We start from the raw sequence: 11,858 nt of genomic DNA on the forward strand, positions 1-11,858 counted from the left end.
TATGCATACTTGTAAAGCTGTAATATTCTATATATTGTAGAAAAATTACAATTTTTTTCTCTGCACTTATCATCTCTGTTGATAATCAAACTTTGATGATAACACTGAAATCATAATTTTAAAGAAAAATCGAATATTGTTAAGTTCTAAATGCATAAATACGTCTATTAAACTATAAAATAAATCATTAAATAAGTACAATATTATCAGTTTTTAATTCTTACTCACTTCAATATTTACAAGGACGCGGACTCCTATAAGGATTTCGGTCTTTAATAGTATCTTGTTGGTATCTCTGTCTACAGAGGCCATATTCCAAATTTACTGCCAGCTACTTACTGAAAATGCTACAGTCTACGTCACGTGCACTATAGGTTTTCAGTACTGGCAGTCAATTTTAGAACATAGCCAGAAACAGACCACTAGTTCAGAATTCTTCAAAGAAGAACAGACCTAAGGTGTGTTCTTGCGCATAATCAATTGCTACAGCCAATCAGAGCTTGACTTTTTAAGCCTTGTGTCCATGATGCTAGAAATCAGTCCAAGACCTTGGATGAAGAAAGAATTAACCACTCGCAATGATCATGTGATCAAATTTTACAAAGGTTAATTTGTTAATTTTTTCTCTATCTGAGATTCTCGGATCGATTTTTATCATTGTATACATCGGGCTTTAGTCCGCCATTTTTTTCAACTCGTCGGAGCATTACTATTTATTACTTATTACTACGAGCATTTTCTATGCAAGCTTTTTATTCCCAAGTCTTTAGATCACAAGCGGTTTAATTACAAGCGCAGACCGACGCTTTCTCTTTTATATTTCTCTCTCACATTCGCTTTCACAACATGTGTGTGGCTGAGCCAAATAACCAATTCAGCCAATCACGGAGTAGTTTGCATTGTCTGATCTCTATCTAGAGGATCTTTAATGCTTAGTGCTGCCCACCGCGAATTTACGTGTCCAGCGGCGCGACGCGCCAGCGAAATCGATATCGCGCGCTTCGATAGTACTGGAGTATGGCCGAAAGCGGATTCTCATGTCCGCTAAAGACAAAATAGCGAGCAACGGCAACATCAACGGACGCGACAGCAGTGTGACAGCATTAGCCGCGGTGTTATTATGCTCGAGTTAAAGGTGTTCTATTGTCTGTTCTTGTTGACGCTATTGGACGCGACGTCGCAAATCCGGCCGTCGCTGCACAACAATGGTGAGTGTCTCTTTCTCTCCTCTCTTTCTCTCTCCCTCCTCCTCCTCCTCCTCTGTCCCTTCCTCGTCCTCTTTCTCCTTTTCTCTCCGTCTCTTCGCCACATGACTACTTCGATGCATTTCGATGCAGCCAGAGCGATACGCATTTTAACAATAACAATCCCGCGTGCTCACGCGAGATCCATCGCAAGGCGCGATAAGGCCCACTCTCGCGATCCCGCGTTTTAAGCTTTCATGACTCCGCGCGATATCCATCGGCGATGTACCTATCGCGACGATGAAGGTCACGTCGCGCCGCGAGCTTCACGCGTCACGCGATCCACATTTCGACGATGCGCATCTCTCTTTTTCTTTCTCCAATCTGTATATCTGTCTCGACGGTTCCCCACCTTTCACTCTCCAAATTTCCTGGAGTAATTATCATAACGATGAAGGAACGGTATAACCTCAAGCCCTACTTGTCACCTACCCAGCAAGAAACCTTTTGAAACATTCCTGCAACATTGCAGCAATGCTGTAACGTTGCTGAAATTTTTCAAAATGTTCCTTTTTTTATACTGGGTATTTGTTTATACCTCACTGTATCCGACATCACAAATTCTTGCTTCTATTATGAAAATTGGATAACGTTTGCTGCGATGTCAAATTAATTTTAAACGAAAACGAATATCTGTCTGCATTAAGTGTAAATTACAATTGCAATTTGTCCGTATTTCTTATAGGTTTGTTGATGTACTTGCAACTTTCGTGGAATCAGAAAGCTTAATTTTAACTGGATTATATTGATAGGAATATTTGTAATTATTTCATATGTAGTCTCTGTAATCAATTATTCTTCTCACATTCGATTGTAATTAATTTCTTAAGATTTAAGATTTAAAACTTACGTAACAGTTTAGGTATATTCTACAGTAAGCCACTAATAAATCAGAAGCTAAAAATTGACCACTCACAGTAAATGCAAGAAGAATAATTGACTATGTTTGGTCAATTTTTAGCTTCTGATTTCTGATTTATTATAAATTGCTTATAGTAGAATGTGTATTATTAGATAGCCATTAATCATACTTCTTGACTGTGGTCTAGTTCATCCTAGGACACTGAAGAATCATTTCCTTATTTATCTAATGTTAAACAAGAATAAATGATTTTATAAGTGTTATGAGTGTGAATTGGATTGCAGCCCTCAAAGTTGTGTAATCGCTTCCTTATTTAAAAAATGACATAACTAAAGAAACGCCTGATGATATTAGTAAATGAAATAGGCAAGGTATAGTTTAAGAATATGGAAGATTTAGAAATAAGTAGGGGTACGTGAATAGATGAATAAGTATATTAAAATATATTTTGTAAATCAAATTCCTTTGATTGATATATAAAGCTAGAAAAAAATAAATTTTCTTCTTTCATAATTAAAAAAACATGATTTTCGATTTATTAGTGTTATTACCTATGAATAAGTTAAGTAAATATTACCCTATCAATTATTAAAAATGACATAACTTTATAAAATTTTATAATCAAAATTATTACAACCCAAAGATAAATAATTTTTTAAATATAAGGATTGTGAAATAAAAAATGATTTGATCATGTTAAGAATATACTCTTTTGACTGATATTTAATTAGTCGATAATATTTTATTAAAAAATAAGTTTTTTGTTGAAAAATAGATTTTTTCCTTTTGTTAAAGAAATTTAATTTTTTAAGTTGTATCGCTTTTGAAATAAGCCAGCGACACATTTGAATTGTATAAATTTTTATACTTTGTAGCCTTTGTTCAAGATGACAACGATGTTCAATATCTTTTGGATAATATGCCAATATCTATACATAAGGTTAGTCATTTTGCTACGCGATATATTACATAATTATATTAACGTTAAAATATTTATGAGAATACTTAACACAAGTATTATAATCATAAAAAATTTTGTATTAATTTATTTGTGGAGAAGTAAGAATAAAATGCAAATCTAATTTTTGAATAATCATTCTTTCTTAAAATAAGACGTTTACAAAAAGTGAAGATATTATATTGAAATTTTTATTTTTATTTGTAGGATTTTGCTAATACGGTACATGGGTAAGCATAAAACTCAAAATAATTGTGAGTGGAGGTAGGAAAGGTATTATAAAATTTGTCTTTCTGATATTCATCTTGGGACTATACAGGATTATCCTATTATGAACAACCTTGTAAGCTTTTTTGTATTACATAAGAAGATATTTTGCTGGCATATATTTAGTCTATATCTATTACTACATTTTATTTGCGACTATTAAAATTAACTTATCATTGAAGTTTTATTGTCACACTTGATTTATGAATAACAACATTTACTAAGCATAAGTGATTTGCAAAACCATTAGCAAACCAAAAATTAGATAATTCGAACTTTTTTTATGTCCCATATTCTAAAAAAATTAATTAGAATATATTTGATTTAAATAAACTTTTTTAAGGTATTACACAGCTAAACATATATTTTAAAAAGTAAACAAATATATGTTTAAAAAATTAGACATTTTAATTATATCAATTTATTTGAAACTAATTTTTCTTATACCTTTCCAATTTTCACTATTAAGAAATACTGCATTCAAAATGTACCGATTAATTGTTAAATAGCATTGTCATGTTTTTAAGGAATGCTGCATCGGACGAAGACAAAATGGAAGATTCATTCTCTCACATTTCTTTTGAGCCAAATATCTTGGACTTCAAAGAAAGGTATTGTTTAAATACCTTTAAATAATATTTCGTGCAATTCGATGATCATGAAAAAATTAAATTATAATAATGTAACTTTTTAGACAACTTGGTATTCCTCACCAAGAAACTGTGATCATGTTTAATAAAGATCACAATAGAACTGTACATCTTTCATCGATATCGGGAAATACACGTCATTTCCATTCGTCGTTTTTTCAAAACAAAGTAAGTTGATCGAATGATAATCTCAAAGCAAGAAATAGATAAATTGAAGCACAGATGTATCTAATACTCGTAATGCTTTATAATATTCATGCGCTAATTTATAATTTTTAAATATCCAATTCACATTATATATAATTTAAAAGAAATCGTATATATTTAATTATAGAATTAATATCTTTTTTGTATCAGGTAATTCCTCCGCTCGGGAATACAACATTTAATGTAATATTCCTTGGTCGAGATGAAGGTGACATTGATACACACCTTTTTATACATACTTCACATGGAACACTAAAATATCAGGTAATAAAAGTTTAGATCAGTTATAGTATTAATACTAGATATATATACTTGCAATAAAGTTTTTCTTAATTCGCAGGTCAAAGGGATAAGTGTTAGTAGTCCTTATAGACTCAGACCTGTAGTTGATATCAAGTTACCATTAAATGCATCTTTTACACCACTTATATATATGCACAATCCGCATCCAGAAGCTTTACAAGTATGTGAATATAAGATGCACAAAAATACTATCTATAAGAATTATTATTATATTTATATGTATATAAAATGGATTATGTATCAGTCACGTTATATAATCTATAATATTTCCTTTATCCGTTGCAAAAACGAAGGTAATGGAAGTATATAGTAGTGGCGGAGAATTTCAATTGGAATTGCCATCAGGCGAGCCGGAAGGCACTCGTGAATTATGGGAAATTTTACCTTATCAAACGAAGCCTATCATCAGATTATCTTTTAATGCTTATGCAGAAAAGAATTATACAGCATATGTTAGGTAAACACTTAGAATATAGAATAAACTGTATTTATAAAGCTTATTTTAATATATACAATTGAGTGTGTTGGCAATATATATATGTTGCAGATTTAAAGTAAATAATACTGCTGAAATTCTTGTGGTAGCAGTTGAAGTAGAAGTCAAAAGTGGAGCTGGTCTTCATTGGGGTGGAAGTTCTGGAATAATTAATTTAGGTATGGGTGGATCATTACAACCACCTATTCGCACCCCAATTGCTTTAAAAAATTCCGCAAAGAAAGCAATTAAAATTGTGGTAAGTGATTCAGATTTTTTCGAGTATAGAATCAATTTATAAAGGAAAATTAATAGTAATTCCGTACAATAATATTACTAAGCAAACAAAATGTTTCTCGTAGAATATTATAAATACACCTGTATCAAAAGCATTAAAACTGCATTTTGAGCCAGCAATAATTCCAGGAGAGACAAATGTACCAATTGCCATTGGAATGTTGATTTACGATTGTAAGATATAACATTCCCCGCTATAAAAAATATATCTTGTAACCGTTGTTAATATTTAGAATAACTCAATATTAATTTTCTTAGGGAAAACTGGTATGGACTTGCAACACTTTAAAGGCAAATTAATAATAAAAGCAATAGGCCCAGGTGGTTCTAGTCAGAAATTAGCAATTCCCTGGATAGCCCAAGTGCTGCAAGGCGGATTAGAAGTAAACACATCGATTACTCATTATTGTTCCCCACAATCCAATCAAGCTCGGAACTTTAGTGTGGTGAATAGATTTAAATTACCGTTAGCTATTACTAACGTCACGATGTGTTCGAACGCGAAATCACTTTTTACGGTAAGAATTGTTATTTTTATTTTTTTTTGCGGTCAACCAACGTGATCTTTTTTTTCTTTCATTTCTCAACTCTATTCCTCAGTTATCTTTTAAGATACAAAAATTTGTAACTTTCAGATAAAAGATTTTACTCCTAAAGTAATAAAACCTGAACAAAAGATCAATATATTTTCTTTACAACTTGCCAAAGAAAGAAAGGGTAATAATGTGAAAATGGAGTCGTCGATATTGATACATTCAAATGTATCGGTGACCGAAGTTCCAGTGTTGAGTTATGACGGCAAACTGAAAAAAATCATACCAGGCGAAAAGGAAGACGATATGGAAACAATGAATTTCGGTACTGTAGGAAGCGGTACCGAGAACGAGGCAATTTTTGCACTAGAGAATCAGAATCCCGTCAATGTGGAGCTACACAGTTGGGGTGTAAATATGCCTGGTGCAGTCTTAGAGTTAATGGGATGTCAAAACGGTCCTGCGGATTTGTTGGATAAAGAATTTCGAAATATAACTGTATGCAGTCATTCTGGAAATGTAAGTTGTACATAATAAATACATTTTGTTCGTTACCTAACATGATTTTCTATAAATATATAATAATTCTTGCTTCAGCAATATATAAAACCAGAGTTTTTGGCAATCTTTAAAATTAAAGTGAAGACTCCCATGGTTGAGGAAGACACAATTGTTGGCGATGTTTTCGTGCGAACGAGCTACGAGCGATTTACCTTGCCGGTATATATGCGGGTTGCACATGGCAAAATTTCCTTAAAAAAGCTTATTTTTACTGATTGCTTCCCAGTGAGTTGTAATTCTACTTTTCATAATCAATATCCCTAACAAGACATTTGAATAACTTTACATAATCTGTCAATGCCATATAGGGATCAATCTGTGTGCAGCAAATGAAGGTGCATTCTACATTTTCAAGACCGATGGAAGTGACGCATATCGCGCCTATAAACAGAGACAACAGAATAAAGTACATTCCATTGGAAGAGGCTACAATGCCCGTCATATCCAAAGGCGAAAATAATGTTGGCTCAATACAAATCGATCCTTCGGTGACTTGCAAGCAGCGGTGTTATCTAGGTTTATCGTTAGATACCAACAGTAAGCGATACATCTATCATCCGTATTTTATTATTTATAAGCTTGGAATGCTTAGCGTTCTTATGATTACATTGTAATTATTATATTAATTTAGTGGTATAGCTACATTTTATTTTGCAGCGGGTAATCAATGGTTGAACACGATGAGCCTTCCCTCGCACACTCGTGACTCTGACTTGAACTTTTTAAACACGCGATATGAACGTTTTATCAACTCCACTACGGATGGTTCTTGGGAAAATATCACGATGCGCTTGGACACGACCGAAGTGCGCAGTCATAGATTTTATGTGAACATCAAACCATACTGGCCAAGCCTGTTAGCAGGCTCCAGTAGCATAAAAAACAAGAGTGTCCTGATGTTCCCGTTGACACAAGTCGGAAACACATCGTACAGAGCGATCAAGTTGCACAATCCGAGTGCGAGTCCGTTGATAGTCCAACTGGTGATGGATTGGAGCTATCCTCAAGGAGCGCGTCTTTATCACTCTTTGCCAATGAAGTGTGTGATTGATTCGATAATCGTTTCACAAATCATTTTTATTTAGGTGAGAAATTAACGATCAAACATTTAATGTTCGCACAGATTTAAACCCGTGTGTGTAGAATGCTCGTCTATTCCGGAGGAGTTCAAATTAGAAGAAAATACGGATGAGCGAGAACTATTTGAGAAACAATGGGGCGTAACCATAGCGCTTCAATCACTTCCTTTATATTTAAATCCTTCGGAAACAAGGACAATTCGTGTGGCATATACACCTTTTTCCACTTTGACATCGTCTGGTTTTTTATATATTAGGCAAGTTAATGAGAGAAAAAGAAAGAAGATATAATGCTGATACTCCATGTATTGACGCATGTTTTATTGGCTTTCCAGAAATAATATGACTATTTTAGAAGTCTTACGTATGAGCGGTCGAGGCGCGAGCGCACAATTTAGATTCGGCCATCGCAAGCCAGGATCAACTACGCCTCTGTTGTTCGAACTGACGGATAAACATCTTAAAGATTGTGAACGTATGTACGTTTCCTCATTTTCGCCTCATAATCTCGAGAAAAAGTTTGCATCTTTTCGTGTGCTCAATTTATTTGTCCTGTTACTACACCCATAAAGCATGTTCTAAAATCAACTTTTGTTGCACCGCGCATATTTCTTGATGATTTTTTATTTCATCTTAATTATCATAATTGAAAGGAAGAGATTTTCTTTATAACGCTTCCCTTTCCCAGGAAATCGGAATAAACTTGTGACAACTCTCACCATAAAGCGATCTTTTACGGCTAGAAATGCGGGAGAATTGCCGATCGAAATATATGGTTTCTACATCAATGATTGGCATTGCGAGGGCTACGGCTTCAAGGTACTCAATTGTACATCTTTCAAGTTGAATCCGAATGCCACTAAAAGAATCGAGATAGCGTTCACCCCGGACTTCACATTATCGCGCGTGGAACGAAAGCTGTTGATAATGACGAGTATGGGACCGGATGCCGGCGAGAACATTGAGAACGGCGTGGTGATACTTAATCTGTTGGCGACTTTACCGGCACACGCGTTAAATTTGTGCGCGTCTGTGCTCGCTAGACCGCCGTGGGAAGGCGCAATACAGAAAGCGGCTCTTATCCTTTCGTCGGTACTGATGTTATGCGTCGCCTTGGTTTCGTTCTTTGAAGCGGACCGAATACTGCGCGAGGGCCTGGCCAATTACTCGAAGGAGAATTCTGTACAACCGCCTCTGGATCTAAGGCTGCTGTCACATATCTCGAGCAATACGCAAGGAAGTAGTGGTGGCAACGGTTGTGTCACTAACAAAAACGATAAAATTGTGACAAGCGACGAGAAAAACAAGACGAAAAAAGATGAGATATTCCCAGATTGGTCGTTAATGAACGTGAAAAAATACAAGGATAAAGATGTGCAGAAAGGATTAAAGATCCCAGATTGGTCCGCCGAAGAAGAACGTAAATTCAAATTGGACACGGAATCCAAGGATCTGTTATCCTTTAAGCGATTCGAAGAATTGTCTAACGTAGATAACGCCGCGAATACGACAAATATGTTTGTGTCAAAGAAAAAAAATAATAAAAAACAAAATAACGTTCAAGAGGCTCAGTCGGACAATTGCATAACAAATGATGTACTCACGGACACTCAATTGATTCAAGAGAAAAAGTATATTGTCAATACAGGTACAAAATCGAGTCCGACGTCAAATAGAAAAGGAAAAACGCAATCGACGCAATTGAGTATTAAGGACGAGCCAAAATTTAATGAGATTCAAATGGACGCGGTAATAATGAATAACAATCGGGCTAACAAGTCTGACAATAAGCGCAATAAACAGACAAATAGCAATGGAAGCAACAGTAATAATTACAATAATCACGTTTCGTTAAAAAAGCTCGAACCAGCGAGCACTCCAAAGACAAATCATCTTTCGGAAGAAGAAACCTCGTCCACGACCACGGAGAGTTCGACTCACGATGAAACGACATCGTGTAAAGTAAGTTCTAGGCTAGTATTTATAGTTAGATCTTATATTTAAGACCGTCTTAAGATGTCATGAATCAATTAAATAACGGTATCATGACTTTTTATTTTAAAAAATCTTACGTCGATACTGGTATAATTATAAAAATCTAATATCTGGAAACTAAATATTGAAAAGTTTACAAACAAATTATTGCTAAAGTCACTTTATTTACAATGAAACTGTTGTCGCGAAATTATTTACTGATCGTTACTAGATTATGAACAGATATAAGTTCTCTTCAGACATTTATAAAAAGATTTTTCTTCCATAATTTATTCTCAGAGTTTTGATCAACCGTGCGGGAAACAAGAGAAGCTGCAAAGAAAACCGGTATCTAAAAAAAGTAAACCTCAATCTATTCCTCCTGTGCCATGCATAGATTATAAGGATAATTATGAAGGCGACTGTGATGATGATGAGTACGATAAGGAGAAGCAGAATAATCCAAATAGATGGAAGACGAACACTACTAGATCCAATACAAAACATATTCATACTTCACGTACTGTCGAATCATCCTTTAAGTTATCACGTCAAAATAAGAATCCACCACGAAAGGAGAAGACTGTGCAGAAACGACGTGTAGCTGACAAAATACACATTAAATGTATGTATATCATCTATCATAATAGAACAAAAATACTATCTAAAATAATAGAGGTATATCTACTATACTATTCTGTGAAACTATTTAGAATGGATTTCGATCGGAATTATTCAATTATTTTCTATATTATTGTTGCGTTTCCTAGGCAAATGGAATAATTTCGATTAGTTCCATAATACGCGTTCTGTATAGATAAAAACATTCATTTTCATTCATTGCAGCTCCTCCTATAAATGGAAATGTAAGTCAAAAAGAGGATGTAACACGTATCATAGGAACAATGCCCACCCCCTTACCACCTCCGCCCTCTTGTTGGGGTGAAAACAGGGCCAAGTTCAGCGACGTAGTGGCGCGAAGTCAAGAGATTGTCTCGTCGTTTTCCAATTTAAATCATATGAATTACAAAAGTCAAACGAACACGTCAAATCTGTCCACGATATTTAATACTGATGTTAAAGATGTTCAGTGTGCTAAATCTCAATTGGCGCAAGAGTCATCGCAAACACTAAAGGAATATAGTTTGATGTCAAATCCAGTCCTTCTCTGTAGTACAACCGTGAATAATAAATCACTCGAGCCCGATTCTTCAATTTTGCAATCCAAATCGCAACATTCGAATAGTTATTTCATCAATACTTTTACAGAACATCCAGTAAGTCGCAGTTTGAATTAACTTTATTGAATATCATGACGGAACTCTCAATTGTCAAATTATCGGCAGTTTGAATGTGAGCTGGTGCCGTACGACGATCTCCCAGAAACAGATGAACCGTTAGTAGAATTGGAGACCCCCGAAGAAGACACACGGTGCCAACTGTGGGAAGATACTAGTCCTATGATAAATTTATTATCTGAGAGTACAAACGGATTTCAATTAGAGTCACCGAAAACTCCAGAGAAGCCTGTTTTGTCTGATTTGAAAGGTATATTATCTATTTAGAAAAAATTTAAGCAGAATTAGAAACGACACTTTATAAAAGTAACGCGTTATCGTTTTTTATAAAATAAATAATTTGTTATCTTTTTTTGTAATGCTATACTAGATTTAAAAATTACATTATTTAATAATGAATATTAAATCTTGAAATTCTAAATTAATTTCTATAGTAAGCTTTCCTTTATATTAAACTTACATAATACTTCTTTCTATAATTCTTTAGCTTAATGTTTTTATTTTTGAATGTATTTATCTTCATAAGAATTTAGATTGTAATTCACGAACGCTATCTATATACTTAATTTATATACTTACAGATAATTGGACAGTCGATACGAATTGGGAACCATTACACACTAGGGCAGCAGTCGGAGAGGAACGTGGCGTATGGGGAATTAATACAGGAGGTGTATGGGCTGCAGCACCCTGGGGTGCGGCTGCGCCTCCCATGATGTCGCAAACATTACAATCTGAGGCGGACACACAAGTATGTGGTTAATGAGTATAAGGAGCCGCGCGCCGTACGTAAGAATTAGTCAATCCAGTCAAAAATTTTCAAAATTTTTCAACTGACTTTTGGCTGACTTACGGTACGTCTCACGATTACTGTTATGGAAACGTATGCGGGTTCAGTAAAAAAAAACCTTAATTTTCACGCAACTATAATTATTTTCAATTATCATTCCAGGAAAGGTCGGGATTTGATCCGTTTCGTTCGCTCAACACAATATGGACTCCATCATCGACGGAATCATGGAAAACGAGGCGCGAAAATTAATGACTTGAAATTTTGAAGGTTTTATCTTGTGAGATATATATACACACACATGCGCGCGCACACACACACACACACACACACACACACACACACACACACACACACACA

At 34.7% G+C, this 11,858-nt stretch overlaps 1 protein-coding gene across 2 annotated transcripts; it reads left to right on the forward strand.

The window, feature by feature from the left end:
• Positions 1–962: 962 nt before the first annotated feature.
• Positions 963–11,843, forward strand: LOC108752325 (transmembrane protein 131). 2 transcript variants are annotated; one of them, XM_018493103.1, is made up of 23 exons: positions 963–1,208; positions 2,982–3,046; positions 3,272–3,294; positions 3,859–3,942; positions 4,026–4,149; positions 4,339–4,452; positions 4,529–4,651; positions 4,785–4,948; positions 5,039–5,225; positions 5,329–5,437; positions 5,522–5,781; positions 5,899–6,315; positions 6,394–6,582; positions 6,666–6,894; positions 7,015–7,396; positions 7,481–7,693; positions 7,772–7,911; positions 8,125–9,398; positions 9,711–10,035; positions 10,257–10,687; positions 10,754–10,958; positions 11,290–11,459; positions 11,661–11,843. In XM_018493103.1, the coding sequence occupies exons 1-23, from the start codon at positions 1,121–1,123 to the stop codon at positions 11,748–11,750; spliced, it is 5,406 nt and encodes a 1,801-aa protein (XP_018348605.1). In that variant the 5' UTR covers positions 963–1,120; the 3' UTR covers positions 11,751–11,843. The 2 variants fall into 2 exon arrangements, with proteins under 2 accessions (XP_018348605.1, XP_018348614.1); XM_018493112.1 differs by having other exon boundaries at positions 1,121–1,208; positions 10,757–10,958; positions 11,661–11,750.
• The last annotated feature ends 15 nt before the right edge of the window (positions 11,844–11,858 follow it).

This window comes from Trachymyrmex septentrionalis, unplaced genomic scaffold (assembly GCF_001594115.1).
Source record: "Trachymyrmex septentrionalis isolate Tsep2-gDNA-1 unplaced genomic scaffold, Tsep1.0 scaffold112, whole genome shotgun sequence".
Classification (NCBI taxonomy): domain Eukaryota; kingdom Metazoa; phylum Arthropoda; class Insecta; order Hymenoptera; family Formicidae; genus Trachymyrmex; species Trachymyrmex septentrionalis.